The sequence below is a fragment of the Sesamum indicum genome, linkage group LG15 (genome assembly GCF_000512975.1).
Source record: "Sesamum indicum cultivar Zhongzhi No. 13 linkage group LG15, S_indicum_v1.0, whole genome shotgun sequence".
NCBI classification, from domain to species: domain Eukaryota; kingdom Viridiplantae; phylum Streptophyta; class Magnoliopsida; order Lamiales; family Pedaliaceae; genus Sesamum; species Sesamum indicum.
The window spans coordinates 4,068,375-4,085,992 of NC_026159.1; the positions used below are offsets into that span (position 1 = coordinate 4,068,375).

A 17,618-nucleotide genomic window follows, 5' to 3' on the forward strand; every position below is an offset into this window, starting at 1 on the left:
GCTACGCTATTGTTTCTAGGTGTATATGTTATGGTTCGACGATGATTAATTCATAATATCTGATACAATGTCTGCAAGATTATAATAATCAAATTGAGTAATATCTCAATTACTTTTGACAAAAAAAATATTTCGCATCAGCTTTATCCTCATAGTTGTAATACGTATAAGACGAGCTCAACTCATCTATCTTTCTATTATTAAAAGTTAGACATATGTACTAGAAAAAAACACAATCCTTCTTTCTTTCTCTCATGTCCTCCTTGTATACACATAATAATATAGGTAGACATGATGATATGGTAATAGAGTAAGATATATAAATAGTAATAAGATTAGTGTTTGATCAAGTTGGTACATTTGTCCGACCCAAAAACAAGGTTTCTGGCGTTCACAATTTCATGGCGGGGCCCCTGTGTTTGTCCAATATATGTCATAAAAAACAATAAAGATTGCCAACACATATGTTTTCAGGTATATACCTGGAATCACATATTCGTATATGTCCACATCTGGGCTTTATATATATGATGATGATGATAATGATATGTCACTCTTTACACTATATTACTAAAAAGATGGCCATAACACAACAGGTAATCCCACTTCACATTCTAAGTGGATCTTTTCAAGAACAAATTAGCAAAGAAAGAGCAAATATTCCATTATTATTTTAACTATTTTTATTAAAGAAAAGAAAAGAAGACAGGGATATTCCCTTTTTACAAAACTACACAACAAAAGTTCATCCATATCTTCTCAACCCTTCCATTGTGCTGTAAGTTAAAAGTTATTTAAAAAATAAAATAAAAAGGGACATCTATTTTTATTTTTATGCTAAATTAGATTCTTTTTTAGCCTAAAAACAAGACACTAGATGTTAGGACTCAGAACTCTCTGGGATCGACAAAAATGGACAGACCAGGTGGTGACTTTGTCCAGTCACCGACAGACCTGTCACTGTAGTTTTCCCCCAACCGCTTGATGCACCATAGATCCTCGGCGCACGATAGGCTCTTCCAGTGGGGTATTCCTACCCTGAGCGGTTCGCGGCTTGCCCCCTCCGTGCCCACCACTCCGCAGCCATGCTCTTGGGCCAAGTTATGGGCCAGCCCACATAGGGCCCTCATAAACTTCGCCGCGTTTGGGCCTTCCCCTCCAAGCCCATACAAGAAATGAAACCTCGGCGCACGATAGGCTTTTCCAATGGGGGATTCCTAATCTCAGCGGCTCCCGGCTTGCCACCTCTGTCGCCACCACTCCGCACCCTCGCTCCATGGCCAGGTTATGGGCAAGCCCGCATAAGGCCTTGATCATCTTCACAGCGTTTGGGCCTTCCCCGCCCAGCCCATACAGAAAGTGAAACCCGAACGGCCTGAAAACCTCCGGCGCCGACGGGAGATGTAGCCATGGAACCGCCCGGTCCAGCATCCGCGTGGTCTTAGCAAGCGCTTTCCTCAAGCGCGAAGCGCCACGGACCTCGAGTCTGAATACGTCCTTGGAGTTCCACACACTGAGCACGGCCCACGACTCGGGCTGACTCGCCAGAAACTCGTCCGCGCCAGGCCAGGTGTCCGCGTCGTACGATCCCTTCATCACGGCGAGGAAAGTGCCCAGGTTCAATTTGTTGTTCAGCACCGCGTCAATGTCGCGCGGGAAGAACTCGGTGGAGGAAAACCTGCGGCGGTATAGGGTCTCGGCGTCCGCGTGGCCGAGTTTGATGATCGTGAAACGTTTATCGAGCCTGAGCCGGTGGGCGAAAACGGGCTGGACTAGAATGGACGGGGTACGGAACTTGGAATAACCACATTTTTGAGTAAAGAGTTTAACGGATGCTTGGTTGTCATTTTCCGTAGCCATGTAAGAATATTCAGCTCCATTTTCTCGAAACCATTCCTCCATTCTACGCACAAGCTTCAATCCAATTCCCATTCTCCTGCAAAACGTCAAAAACAAGAATCTTAAACTAAGACAAAAGTATATTTCCTCTTTTCTTTTCTTTTTTTCCCCCTTCATTTGAAAAAAGAAAAGACAAATTGACCCTACAAGAATCAAGAAGATTTAAGAAAGAATATATGTCACGCATATAGAAACATAAGTTCTCAGTTTATATATATTTTTAGTGTGAACAGAGGATGGAAGGAATAAAAAAATGAAAAAAATGGGAGGCAAGGTAATAATTAGGTGGTCTAGCAAAAGGGTCTCCCGAAAAATCCATTTTTGGAAACCACTTGATCGTTCTTGAATTCCATATGCAAATATGACAAGGCTTCGTTTTCAGTATGAAAATATGGAGGGTTTATATATACATATATATATATATATATGGAACAGGGAATTGAAGCTGTTGTAGTACCTGTGAGATGGAGAGACACGAAGGCCTAAGATATACGCAAGCTTGGTATAGATTGGGAGGGGTACGGGTTGAAGTTGAGGGGTTTTCGGTTTGACAGTGCAGTTTTTGCCATTTCTTGAGAGCTTTGTGCCGCATGTAGCGGTTTTGATGCAACCCCTAATCATCCCAACTATTTCTCTCCTCTCTTCGTCCCCTCCGCCGCCCAACACCACCATCTCCGCCACCTGAAACACACGTATAATTCAATCACACCATGTTAGCAACAACACAACAGCTATATATATATATATAGAGAGAGAGAGAGAGAGAGAAAGAGAGAGAATAAGGCCGATTTTTCTTGATGAACTAACCAGCATGAGATATGCAGGGGAATTGCGGACCCGGCAAATGGGGTCACCTAAGAGATCGGTGTACAGGGAGAGTTCGCCACTGGGCCCAACCTCACACTTATTCTCCACTTCCTCCACCGCCGTCCTGTCTTTATCCGCATCATATTCTCTAACCAACACCACCGCCACCACGCCGCCCTCCACCACCATTCTCTCCTCTATCTATCTATACAGGCAAGTGCATATAAAGATAGTCAGTTGTGGTAGTTGGTTAGCTCGCTGAGGATAACATGATCATCAAGTAGTGATATATATATAGGGCGGGTGAGGGTAGGCTAAAAGTAGCAGCTTTTCCCAGGCTGCGGAATTCCAGGCCCTAAAATAACGTGTTTTTGAAGTAACAAAAGGAAGAGCAGCGAACAGAAAAGGATTTGAAGCTGAAAAGGGCCACAGACAGAGAGAAAGAAAGAAGATGTAGAGAAATACAAGTAAAAAAACAAGAAAAGGAGCGAGAGCGGTGTTTGTTGGTTTGAGGCTGGTATTTTTGTGAGAACAACTCCGATCGTTTTCTACTTTTGTGAGCGAGGAAAGTGCTTCATTTGCTGCCCTTTTTATACTTGACAATTCTTGCAACCAAATTAAAATATAAAGCAAAAAACTATTTGGTGTGCTCTACAATTATTGTTCTGCACTCATAAAATCCATTAACAACAACTGAAATTTATCTGGCTTAGAATGCCTCACTTCCTTCCAAACCACCATCCCACATAAATCCAAACCCTCACTTGCCTAGCTCAAACACTACTAGTTTTAATATTATTAATTACTGAACAAGTCTCTGTCTATTCTATTTCCATCTCTCTTTCCACTCCATACCAACTGCTGCTCATTCTATACGTTACATAAATTATTGTTAATCATCACAAAGGAGACGGGAACAGAGGGACGATCCAGTGGTCCAACATCTCCTTCCTTTGAAAATTTATAGCTCCCCGTTGAGAATTGGAAAATCAGTTTTGATCCTTAATTCCTATGTCAGGAGAAAGATACAAAAGAGGTGGAACAAGAATTTGCGGCTATGGCTATTGCAAAATTCTACTTGCTGCTTTTCTGTATAAATAGGAGGCGGAGGGTGTTTGATTCTGATTATGTTAGTTATCACTGAATAATAAAGTTTTGGTAATTTTTAGCTATCTCACTATCTGCTTCCTTAATTCCTTCAACACTGTTTCATAATTCTTTCAAATTTTGATAATGTATAGTTAGTTATCGGTTACAAACCAAAATTTAAAAGTAATGTCAAGTACTCCTTTTTTTATATAGATTATATGATTACATTATATATTTTTAATTTCAAAAAATTGAGCAATTAAATAATACATCAATTCGATTTAATATCAATATAATTAACCACTAAGAAATAAATTAATTACAATCAATTCACATAAAGTGAAATAAATATCCGCAGGTCCAGTGAGATTCAAACCTATAATCTCAAACTTATTTAAGAAAAAAAAAAAAAGACTTATATATAATTCTGATGCTCTGTTAAGTAACTTGCAAATGCGTCTTTTTATTTAACCTAACAGGCTGATAGATCACACACTTGAGGAGAGAAATCAATTATGTCGTTGTCGACATCTTTAATGAATGGACTGAATCTTATATTCTAAATCATATTGCATCTTCTATTTCATTTAACGTGATATATCATATATTTTATTTAAAAAGAAATTATAAACATATGGTGTGTAGGGACGGCCAGGATTAATATCTGCTCTATTCAGCCCTTAAGATTTTCAATCTATGGTTTTTAAACCATTATTTAAAAAAATAAAAATAAAATGAAAGTCGGGTTTATTTTATGACGACTCTACCGAATTATTTCTGAGATGTAGAAACTCAGCAACAGTTTGAGTGGTTTCAGTTAGATGTTCCAAAACCATCCCGATCACCATATTTTGAAATTGAATTTATCTAACTACATGTAATTATCATAATTAGATCACGACATGACAGCGACTTCCAACAACTGCTTCTTTATATCCTACAATTTTTGCGTCTCTCTCTCTTAATCAGCCCTTCATATATTAATCATAATTCTTCAAGTTATTATCCACTGTTTGATTTTTGATGCTGCATCAAATATTATGTACACATCACTACCAATTAAAAATATATATGTATTTTTGACATAATCTCTGTTTTTATTATAATAATGAATTCAAATATTCTGTAGATAAGTTTATAAACAAAGATCTTATAAAAGATATTTTAGGAGACTGATTTATAAACTATTAAAATAAAATGTTTGGATCATATTTTTTTTCATAATATTATTTAATATAATTCAGATTTAAAAATTAATTCAATGTATCAATGAATACATTTAAACAGGACAAAAAATAATAAACTACTATCAAAGTAGACAAACACCCACATTTGAACTTATAACTTTTTGATTATGAGGCATCAGCTTTACCAATCATCTCATTATCTTGGAGACTGAAACCATATAATTAAGTTCCTCGATAATAGTAAATAGATCATTGTTAATAAAACTTAACTCAATTGGTGAAGTGTGTAGAATGTTATTTTGTTTTAATAGTAAGTACTGTAGTTAACATTCTATTTTAATAGTAATTATTGATTAGTTATAATTATTTAATATTAATAATTAGTATATGATATAATAGTTATCGATAGTTATTAGATATAGATATTTTAATATAGATGATTCGTTATCAATTTATTCAAAAATAATAATAATTAGTCCATCGTTATCACTTAAAACAAATAGTAAATAGATAATCAGCCTAGTTTAAAATTTCAACCAATTCTTTTGATAGTATTTTGATCATATAAGAATTTATTTATAATTTTTTATTTGAATTAATTTAATTTAAAAATAATTAAGTTATAAATCAGGGACATTCTTTTCAATTTATCTCTTAGTTATATTTGTTACGACGGATTTAACTCTTTAATATTGATCCGGAATATAATTAATTTTATTCTAAATTTTGGCAAAATATAAATTAATTTTATGATAAATATATTATATATATTGTGTAAGTAATTGTTATAAAAATAATTAATTAGATATATCATATTTAATATAAATTTATAATGAAATTGAATGGATGAAACTTAATTCTAGTAAAATATTTGATGAGCGAGGAGTGAAAGGGAAAGGGGAAGGAATTGTTAATGGAGACATATTTAATAGGTTGTAGTGATGAGGTGGGCAGTTGCTGAAAATACCTAATCATTGTCAAAACTGTTCAATGATTAAGGGCTTTTAGGGTGGGGATGAGTGAACCTCATTCGCTGCTACGCCCCCACACCATTATGTATCATGGACTTTCCTATTCCCACCACAATCATCACTCATTAATTCTCCATTTTTATTTTCCTTTAATCTTTTTTTTCAATTGGGAGGTGCCTTCCCCATTATCAGTTAATATTTAGAATACTCGTTTTTTTATTAATAATAATAAATAAATTATAATAGTTCATTTCGATACATTATGTAAGAGCTCATTCAATCAATATATTAATATGATTAGTAAAAATAAAAAATTAAAATAATTAACATAAAAAGTGAAATAAATACCTACACGTCCTGTAGGATTCAAACCCGTAATACAAAAAATAAAAAATTAATGACAAACAAAAAAGAGTGACAATTTTAATATTTTCACAGATTATATGTTTAGTGACAAGAATGTTTATTTTGTCACAATAATAAATTTATAATTTTAATAATTATTATAAAAATTATAATAACAAGAATTAGTGGCAAAAATATGCACAAAATTATCACTATATATGTATAGTGACGACCGAGTGACAACAAATAAAGTTATTACTATATTGTGGTGTTGTTGAGTTGTCATTATAGATGTATCACTAATTGTATTTAGTGATAATTTTATACACAATTTTTATTATTAATAATTATATCGCGATATAAGAATTGTTATCACTTAATATATATTTGTAGTGATATACTTAATATTTTGCTAATATCATATTTTGTAATACTGTCATGATCATGACTTCAAATTTATTAATGAGACCTCAGATTTAACTCTAACTATATATTACGCTAAGACATCATTAGTATAATACCCAATTTTTTTTTTATTATTGTTAGTTTTAATTTTAATTTAAAGCTTATTTATAAATAAGAATTTTATTTCAATTTGGATAGCGTTTTAAGTAGCCGAGAAATTTAAATATTGCCTTGATATTAAACTGAAAATTCTAGGTGTATTTCTAAGGATAAATTGTATGAGATAAACGAATAATTAGAAAGCGTATTGTGGGAAATCGCATAAATCCGGGTTTATGCCATTATTTTCACTAGAAAAAATATTATTTTTCGCTACACTTAATTATTATAGTCAAAAGATAAAAATTATGGTAAGTATAAATCAACTACAGCTTTGCAATGGCTATTAGCCGTTGTTTCTAAAAGTGTGACCAAAATATTAGCCATGGTTAAAACCATGACAAATGTTTTAATTATGGCTAAAAATTATACTAATTATTAATTAATTGTGATAAAAATTTTAATTTTTGCTTTGATTTTATTAACTATACTTTATAGTCGTAGTCATTTATAGTGTAGCGAAAACTCAATTTGTTTTTATTAGTTCCATATAGCTCTCTTTTTTTTAATGTTTACTTAAAATTTTAATTTTCTTGACAATATTTGGTCAAACGCTTCAACTGAAATTGTCATTGAATCCAAAGATATTGAACTGATCAAATTGTAAAACATATATCTACTAAAAAATAATAAATTTAAAAATAGACCAACTGAATTTTTCTGATCTATGCACAGTAAATAAACAATTTTTCATATCATGGTTAGATACCATACATTGAATTAAGGGGTAAATATTTTTGTAGTCCCATAAAATAAGGGTAATTTTTTTTTGGTATTACAACTATGGTAAATGATGCTTTAAGTCCCAAAAAATTCAAAATCACACATTTTGAGTCCCAAGATCAGAATGCCTTTTTAGTTTCAAATAATATCTTTTTAGTTCCAAAATCACAATGCACATATTTTTTTAGGACTAAAAATACATGATTATGAGTTTTTTAGAACTAAATCCGACATCTGTCATATTTATGATACCAAAATAAATTCTACCCTTATTTTAGTAGGGACTAAAAAAGCATTTTGCTCTTAAATTAACTTCATGGTTTACAATTAAAGTGTCTAAAATATAACATATATTTTTAATGTATTAGGTTCAAATCCTGTTCGTGCCCAATGTTAGTTTATTTAAATTATATTTTTCTAGTAATATGTAATATAATTTTTTGTACTTTTTGCATATATTCTTTTAAAAAACTATATATGTACATATTCTTGATCATAGCATCAATCATCAATACATAATGTTTCTTACACAAATTAATCCTCACACGTTGTACTCTCAATTGATTGGCTCAGTATCATATCACATAAGCACCTAGTTCAAAAAATATAATATTAGTTATAAAATAAACATTTAATGAATTAGGTTTGTAATGATTAGAAATTATTAATCAGCACCAGCTGTTTTTCATATTATGGCAAAACAAATTCAATGTACTAGTAAGTGATTCAGTTATATGTATATTGATTATGATTCCATTATGAATTTTAACTATTAATAAATAATAGATTAAATATTTATAATTAATTAATACAGCAAACAAAGTAATTGTTTAAATGTATTTTTAATCCCCTAACTTAGTTTATATGGAGTTTTTGTCCTTTAACTTTTTAGAATAGTATTTCGTTCCTGCATCTTTTTAAATTCCAATTCATCGAAATTCACCCTTCTTATTGGAAAAATGCATGTACCTCTCACATGATATTTTAATATTGGAACTATTATTACTATATTGGTCCAATTCTGACATCATTTTTGTTCATTAACTTTCAAGGATATATAACATTTTTGGTCTTATATTTTTTTAATTTATAAAATGATTAAAAATGCTATATATATGAAAAAATTAAAGAAAGAAAATATCAAATAATTAAGTTATAGTATAAAAAATATAGTTAATCTAACTAATAATTATTAGAAAATAGATTAATAGCCAGATATGAACAAGATGTGAACCCACACAGACAAGTGGTTGCACTTATAATGAACCTTCTGATCCATTACAAGATGATGAATCTGATAGTGAGTCATTACCACTAGAGACAACTTCCATTACTCTTCCATGGGCGCACTTGGCTCAGCCCGAAATGCTTTTCCAGGTAATTATTCAATTAACATAGGACACGACATAGCTAGATGTCATTTTTCATGCTGCATTCATTAATAAAATTTGATCACTAAATACATACATACATAATTAATAGACATGCCCACAATATAAAAGAAAAGAAATGACAGTGACATTGATCAATGAAGATGGATGTTGAAAGAATACAATTACATTAACAATAATTGAAGTAATTAATGACCATATATATATATATATATATATATATATGAGTGTTATTATGTATGTATGTATATATGTTGGTGACAAGGATGGCAACCACATGAGAAATCATGAGTGTTAGTATCATTGTGTTGGTGGATTTCAGTTGTCCGTAGCGGAGGTTTCTTCATTTCTCATGATTATGTCTGCAAATCAACTTTTATTGTGTAATGATATGTGTAATGGGATGATGATCGATCAGTATTGGACAAGAGAGGGTTTCTTTCATATTTTTTAAGATTAATGAACTTTGCCATTAAGCAATGTGGTCCACACCATTCTCTCTTTTACCACTTTGATGCTACCTTTTATTAAGTGTCATATATATTTGATGAGTCCAACAAATTTTCAATCATATACAGATTTTAAATACATCACAAATGAGGAACTGAAGTTTCATACATGATGAATACGATAGAGTCTGACAGTGAAGTTTCGTTCAAATGGAAAGATCAAAATCTAATTATATTAAATAAAAAAAATATCTCAACTAAAAACTGTTATAAATATGAAAATATGTCTAATTTTATAATAATACTTATCTTCTTTGTTAATATAGCTTTTCCATGTACTAATTAATTTGTAGTTATGTTGATGTAATGATTAATTTTTTATACTTTAATATGAATAATGATGTAATGAACTGTCTCTGACATAAAAAAAATATGAGATAGAATGTGTTTGCGAGTGAGTTAGAAGAAATATCTCGATTAAGAATGTGGAATAGTATAGATGCATGTAAGGACGAGGATGTTGAAACGAGAAAGTATTATAATTTCATCATTGAAATAATTATTAATTCATCATTAAATATTAGTGCAATGGTTTGGATCTTTCGGCTGTTTGATATTTATGGTTGATCAGTTAATGGGATGGTTGATTAAGAATTATTAATTATGAAATAACAGGTGAATTAATTATATATATATAAACCAATTCTTAACTTAAAATTTTTATGGAGATTAGGTCATCACCATCACCTGGCTGTAATACAATATTTGAGTAAAACGAAGAGAGGACGACATCTGCTGATTGTCGGGTTTCAAGATTACGTAGGAATCACATCATCACCATCCTCATTAAATATATACTCCCATTTATTATATATGAAATATAGATCTATTATTAATTTACTCTCTTTATTAAATATTTATCTCATCATAAAACTATCTGGACTTTTTTTTTTTTTTTTACTATCACCAATTCTCGATTTTTTTTTATTTTCTATAACTATTTCTTTTATTATCTAAAAAGATATAGAAAAATATCTAAAATTATTTAAGCTATATTTTTATAAATTTGAAAAAAATTATATACACACATTGACTGTGCATGTTTAAACACATTATTAGAGACAATTTCTTGTTATAAATGGTACTACTTAACTAAAATCGAGCCAAAGCAAATACAATAGAACGCAGGACTAGACACAATAGTCGGAGAGTTTGGTAAGTCTTCATTAGGTATATGATTTTATTAAAAAAAAAATCAAATGAAAGAAAATAACAAATATTAGAGACAAGTGGTATCTTTTTTCTTTTCTTTTTTTTTTAATTTTCTTTGGTTGTAAGAATTAGAGAGAAATAGGTAGACAAAAGCCTCGGGTTGATAAGGGCGGGGATCTTGTTCCCTTTCCGTTACCTATCTCTTAATCCGTACGTGCTTTTCCACCCAATCATATTCGAATGAATAATTAACACCAAGCACGACAACATTTGTAGGCCCCCTCTCAAACATTAACCCCTCATATCCTGCAACCCTATGTTCCCCTCTTCTTCTTCTTCCTCACTACATGCCAACTCACACCCACAATTATTTTTATTACCATAGAGAGAATTTAGGGCAAAAAATTTGGTAGACAAGAATTTGGAATGAATGGTGGTTTTTGTTTAAGAAAAGGATCTTGTCTACGATGATGTTGCTAATTGCGTACTTGGACAATTATTTAGCAGCTGGAATCGTGGATTTTGTTTCATTTTATTTTTAAAGTGTTTTTCTCGATATATTTTTCGAAGATCGAAAAAAAATATATAAAAACTAAGTTGTACCATATTTCACTAATTTTTGCATCGATGGCCAGATTTATCTAACCTGTAGGAAGTTGTTCACATAGATAAAATTAGGGTTTTGCTGATCAAGCATCCAAGCAGTCCAGTAGCCACGTAAGCAACGACTAAATTACATTTTTGCCCTGTATATTAGGATATAGTATTTTAAAGATTGTGGTTGCAGGATTAGCAATTAAATACCAAGAAAAATTAAAATAAAACTAAACAAAGCATTTAGTTGTAAAAAAAAATAAACAAAAAGGATGTTTTGTGTGAGGCCGTTGGAAAGCAAAGGTTTGAACAGGTTGACCGGGTGTGTGGCTCGAGGAATGATGCATATTGCATGGGAGATTATTATAGTTAATTGGGACAACAATTGAACTAATCACCATACTTAATTCATAGTGCTTGGAGAAATTATTACAGGGTAGATATATATATATGGGGGGCATGCATGAATCCGGCGATTCGCCACTTGTTGGTTTGGTTGGTTGTCACCAATGTCAGTTTGACCCACCCGGCAACAACTGATTCCATATCTGCCCGAAGATTAGAGAACTGACTACACAAGACCAAGACCTTTGTTTCTTTCTTACATCATTTATATATATATTATTGATGCTTTGACGACGACCCTTTTAACATAACACCTAACAAGAACGTACGTACCTAACTACAGTACACGCATACGACATATATAGCTAGCATCTCTAATTTAGATCGTGTCGGGAGATGTTTATATATAGAATTGTGAAAATATATAAGTCGTGCGATTTAAGCCACGTTAATAGTGGAGCGCAAATATGTTGTCCGAACAGTGGTCACATGCAGAAGTAGGAGATGTGATCAATCTTGATCGTTGGTAAGAATTTGTGGAGACATTTCTAAACGAATTTATCACAGTTAAGCACTTACGTGCCAAGAAATCATCATTTGTATCTTTATGACTTGTCTGGAACTAGCATATTGCCGTGCCAAGAAATCATATTGCCGTTCCAGATGATGCAGCTTTGAACGTTCGAGCTTGAAAAATTAAATAATGTTGAAAGAACTTAGTTTAGAGAGGACAAAACATGTAAACATAGTCATAATGCGGCCCTCGTTCTGTCGTACTCGTATTATATATGCACAATATATATATATATATATATATGTCTCCACTTTCATGCCTTGTTTGTGCAGTAGTATCCAAAAATCCAGGGAATTGGAATGACATGTCATTGTGAATTGGAAAAACTGATATAAGTTTGACACATTGATGTAATGATACACGAGATCATGAAAAACATGCTTAAAAAGCATATATATAACCAGATCAGATGCTCCTAATTGGACCTGCCCAAACTTCAATTAATGATGTGAAAATGAACCTGGCAATTCTTCCATGCAAACAAAAATATTAATTAATCAATGTTGTGATCACGTTAACAGCAGGTCATACATAGAGTTGGACAGTGTCAGGTTGATAATTAATTAGACAAGGTAGGCATGACGGGCTTCGTAGTTAGTCGAGCATTTTTAGGGTTCTAGTCAAACATGGTCCTTAACAAATGCAGGTTGTTACTGATGATAAGCGGGATGAGGAGGAGACAAGGAAGCACTTCACTCATGTTTTAAGGTTCATGTTTGGACGTTCACTTTGGGACCGAAGGCAAGTTGAAAATTAGTTTTATTTCTTTCTTGGGGGTTGGTGATCGGTCAAGTCTTCTGCACTTCAACAGGGTCAGGGGTTGAAACAATGTCGGATTCCTGAGGTGGTTCAGAATCTTCTTCTTGGACTTCATGCATTTTAATTTTTCTACTAAATAATTAATTATATAGTTGTTACGTGGGTTTTTTTTGTTAGAAAAATAAAATTAATATTACATTTATATAATATATAGATAGACAAAAGGACCCCACACATAATCTGAAGCTGTAATAATTGGGCAGGGGAGAAGGTGTTTAATTCAAAGAGTGGGCACTGAGAGTGTGACTGGGACTGGGCAAGGCTTCCTCAGTGACATGTCTCTATCATCACTCATCTTTCAACCCGATCACTCATCTATCCTCTTTTCCTCTGTTTTCCTTTCCTCTTCTTCTCAAATTCGAATTTTTCTTCCTTTATTTTTTTTTTATTTCAGTTGTCAATTTCAAACTATTTTAAAAGCGAAAGGAGTACATAAGAGTGAAACTCGAATTCAAAACCTCAATCAAATGAAAAATTAAGAAAATCCATAAAATTTGAGATGCTCCATCTAGACAGAGTTTAAGATAATTTCAAATAGATGTGGTGGAGAAATGATTACTGAAGATTTGTCCTAAACCAGAGTTGGATAACTATGTAAAACTGTTGTTGTCTTGGCGATAATTATAACCGCCTTCTATGTGCAGCTTTTCAAGTAAGTGTTTATGGATTGAGAAATGACAGAGATGGGAAGGCAAATAAAAATGATTTCGGCACTTTCTCACTCCAAAGTATAATTGGTTTTCTCGTATAACTTATAATTACAGCAGACTATAATTCATGCCAAAAAACATGCCTGGAATTCTGCAACTATAAGACCAAAACTGCTCTATCAAAATTACAATGATCACAAATCGGTGGGTGTTTGCAATGTTTTGCTTTTATACTGAGAATACATTGTGTATAAAAAAAAAAAAAGTTGAAAATAGGCACTAGTTTATGTTGAGTGTCTAAAAGTAAAATCAAAAGTAGAAAAAAAACTTAAATCAGGGTTTAATTAAAATACAGCTTAATATCTACAATTTTTACCAATAACTTGCACAGTTTTCGTAAGAAATTATTTGTTATTTTTTATTTAAAATCAACTTAATTTAAATATTAAAAAAGAAGAATTGTAAAAGAAAAAATAATAAATTAATAAACATTTATATTACACGCTCACGAACATACTTCTTCAATTTAAGTAGGAGCCCATGCTAGCTAATCTTCAATTCAAGTCTGACAGACAATATGTTGGCGTCGCTTTTCTCCGCATAGGTGTGAAGAGTTACATCCTTAGTTTGACGTTTTGAGAGTGTCGGTAGAATGAAGGAGTATCATACTAATAAACCCTAATAATTCCAACATCTCTACTCTAATTTCCTCGATTTCTATTCTGTTGTCCGTTTTCAAAGAGACTACGTTTCTGCACGTGCACATTCACACACCACACATAATAGATTTCGATTCTAATACCTAAGAATGAAATATTGCATGGATGATACCTTTGAAGGATCAAGCCAAGGAATTATGGCTCAATGCATTTAAAATTGATGAATTTGAATTTAAAAAAATAATTCCAAATAACATTATTTTGTAAAATAGTTGAATCCATCGATATTCAGCAAAAAATAATTTAAAATTAGAATAAAAGAAATTAAAAATACTTTAAATTTAAATTCATCAAACAAATTCAAAAAAAATTGTTATTAAAAATTTAAGATCCATAATTTTAAATCATTTAATCCGAATGCAACACAAGACTTGGGAAAAGCAAGATATTTGTAGCATAACAATTAAGAAAAACAAAGGTGGTCGATAATAGAATTTCATCAACTACTTCAATATCAGCCAGAAGAATGTCATAGCTTTGATAATTCTAAATTGCGTAAGAACCAAGAAAAAAAGAAGCCTTTTTTCTGCTGCCGATTATTAGCAGTGACAAATCTTGATTTCAAGAAATCAAACATTTTGGACCCACACAAAAGTACAAATGAATTAAGTCTAGGAAAATTGTGACATAGAATCAGATGGTAAGAACAAGAAACAATATGAAATCAATCAACTGTATAGCGATCAGTACAGGCATACTACAGAAGAAAGAAAAATTAGACACCAAGACTTGAAGGCATCTGACTCCCCTTATTATTGGCCACGAGCACGGCGGCTTTCTGCATTCCTAATGGGAAAGAAATATGGATGGGCCTGCATGAACCCCAACCGTTACTCAGAAGGAAGACGGTAAAATGGATCAGATTAAGCATTAGAACAGCCGAAACTCAAGGTACATTGAACTTGTAGCTAAAACGTATGCACCCGCTTGACATTTTAAGCTATAATTGGGTATTGAGAGAAAAAAGTATAGCTTCGACGTAATTTTCCCAACTGTTTTGACCTGATGAAAACATAACTGATGTTTTCTACAAGAATTACAGTGATTACAAACAAGAATTCCAGAGTTGACTCAGTTTGAAAGATACAGTTTGCACTTTACAGACTGCCAGACCCAATTCCTAATTAGGAAGTTTCAAACAGGATTTCTCACAATCTTTAGAATCCAAAAGTATTAGCTATAACTATGTCATATAGAAAGTGAGTAGAGGATGGGAACATACCATTGCCTCCTTTGCGGTTGGCCTTTCTTGGTGATCATATCGCAACAATTTGTCAACAAAATCAATCGCCTTGAGAAGAAAAGAAAAATACATTATCAGTTACATGATTCTTAGGTTGTCAGTAGTGTCTCTGCTTTCTTACCTCAGGAACAGCCAAATGTTGATTATCAGCATTGATGAACTTGGTCCATGGTTTCCTGCTATGCCTACATTGACCCACCAAAAAGAGGTTCTTATCTGGTTGCAAACCAACATTAACAGAGAAAAGGTAAAAGTACTATATGGTTAAACCTTCCAACAAGGGCAGCAAGATTATGGTCCAATTCCAATCGGTACTTGTTCAAATATGCGTTCAACTCATCCGTCCCCAATACCTGGCATTCATTATATCACCAGCTTTATTATATTAGATTATCAAGAATTTTTGCTCCTACTTCATTCTGGAAAATTAAACTTGAAGTGGCATGAGACATGCATTTAGGCTCATATTGGTACTTATGCAAATGCAGAAAAGAAGGTTAGCAACTTAGCATGCCATTTAAAGTTTTCAGGGTGTACCCATAAAAGATTAAGACAGAGAGCACGAATTATTAACTCTCACAGAAGTGCAACCAACATAACTTGAAAAGTCACTTGTTCTGTGTGCTTCTGCAACCTTGTTTACAAAATAACAATTCAAGGATCCACAAACGAATGCAATTATTAGTAGAGGCCTGTTCCAGTTTATACCTTTGCAATCTTGACTAGTTGATCATAATTATCATGCCCATAAAAGAATGGCTCCTTGCGGAATATCTGCATAGCACACAAGCCCTCGATATGAGTATCAACATGGAAGTAGAACTTGGCATAACCTTTGGTGGTGGGTTGGAGAGTGGATCAGGATGGGGGTTAGCGAGGATATATAAGTATAAGTTTTTAAACTCCCCCCATCATCTGTCACCCACAGATCTGAGAAAAAACTCCAGGATTCTATCATCCAACAGGGTGACAGTTGATAGCAGCTTCACAAGAGAGGACCACCACCAAATGATATGTCCAGGTTCATTTGTAATTCATACTAAACAAATCTGGAAAAGTTCGCATGTGTAGTAGAACATAATATTGAGGGAGGGAGTAGAAGGAAATGCATACCATTCCAGCAAACATACAGCCCAGACTCCACAAGTCCAAGGAGTAATCATAGTCTTGCAAATCAACAAGAAGTTCAGGGCCCTTAAAGTATCTGCAGAAGGCATGTATGAAAATTGAAAGTGAAACAGCTTATACACAGCTACATACAATAAGATCACCTCAGTTCAGACAACAGAGGCTATTCATGCTCATATGCATTGCCTAAGATGTTTTGTCAAGAAGCAATATACATAAAATAAACATTAGAAGCCAGAATTTAAAAGAAGATATTTATCATCAATAAACTAGCTGCAAAAAATTATAGCCAATAAGCCAAATTTGACACTTGAAGATCAGCTGTACTGCAATAGCAATTTTAGAAATCCAACGCAGAGCCAAATTTACATACTTGCAGCCTAAAATGTTGTGATGCTTCTTCGGGGAAATGTTTACCAGATCCAACTAATTTACATATTGTTACTGCTCTAAGTGCTCTCTTTTAAGCCACCTACCAAGAGAAGTAGCAAACTACTATATAAACAAAATTTTGACTTTCATACTACATCATATGACTGTAAAACAACAACCACTCGATAGCTCAACAAAGATTTGATGATCAATTTAGTTCCTAGTGTTATTAAAAAGTCTTATTTTGTTTTAACATATTTCATTCTGAAAACCTGCAGACCTCCATAAATCACATGGATAAATGCCTAAAAAATGAACTAATACTCGCATGTTTAACAGGTGAGGTCCAGGTATGAAGACTGAAACCCAAGGCCCATTTACGACCTCAAAACCCAACCCCACAAGGGTTGGTCCAGCTCAGGTCATCCCTATCACCAAGTTAATAGGAGTACTTGAATCAGATAGAAACTATAATAAAAAAAGTAAGATACCACAAAATACAGCAAAAATGGAGGAAAGATGGCAAACCTAGAAGCA

General features: G+C 32.8%; 2 protein-coding genes across 2 annotated transcripts in view; both read right to left on the bottom strand.

Annotated features, from left to right (window-relative positions):
* On the bottom strand, positions 805–3,440 carry LOC105177805 (probable N-acetyltransferase HLS1). Its single transcript, XM_011101058.2, has 4 exons — positions 2,707–3,440; positions 2,357–2,580; positions 1,183–1,936; positions 805–998 (listed from the first exon to the last, which is right to left on the bottom strand). Exons 1-4 carry the CDS (start codon positions 2,893–2,895, stop codon positions 888–890), a joined length of 1,278 nt encoding a protein of 425 aa, XP_011099360.1. The 5' UTR covers positions 2,896–3,440; the 3' UTR covers positions 805–887.
* LOC105177806 (casein kinase II subunit alpha-2-like) overlaps positions 14,847–17,618 on the bottom strand; it is a gene marked incomplete in the record, with an annotated part of 5,532 nt that continues 2,760 nt past the window's right edge. The window contains 6 exon segments of the mRNA XM_011101059.2: positions 14,847–15,150; positions 15,561–15,629; positions 15,703–15,766; positions 15,852–15,934; positions 16,290–16,355; positions 16,695–16,785. Of these exon segments, the coding sequence (XP_011099361.1) occupies positions 15,091–15,150; positions 15,561–15,629; positions 15,703–15,766; positions 15,852–15,934; positions 16,290–16,355; positions 16,695–16,785 (433 nt within the window).

Coding starts and splice junctions, on each gene's coding strand:
- LOC105177805 (XM_011101058.2), bottom strand. CDS start 2,895: ATGGTGGTGGAGGGCGGCGTGGTGGCGGTGGTGTTGGTTAGAGAATAT. Junction 2,581..2,706: donor CCCCTGCATATCTCATGCTG/GTTAGTTCATCA, acceptor CGTGTGTTTCAG/GTGGCGGAGATGGTGGTGTT. Junction 1,937..2,356: donor CGTGTCTCTCCATCTCACAG/GTACTACAACAG, acceptor GACGTTTTGCAG/GAGAATGGGAATTGGATTGA.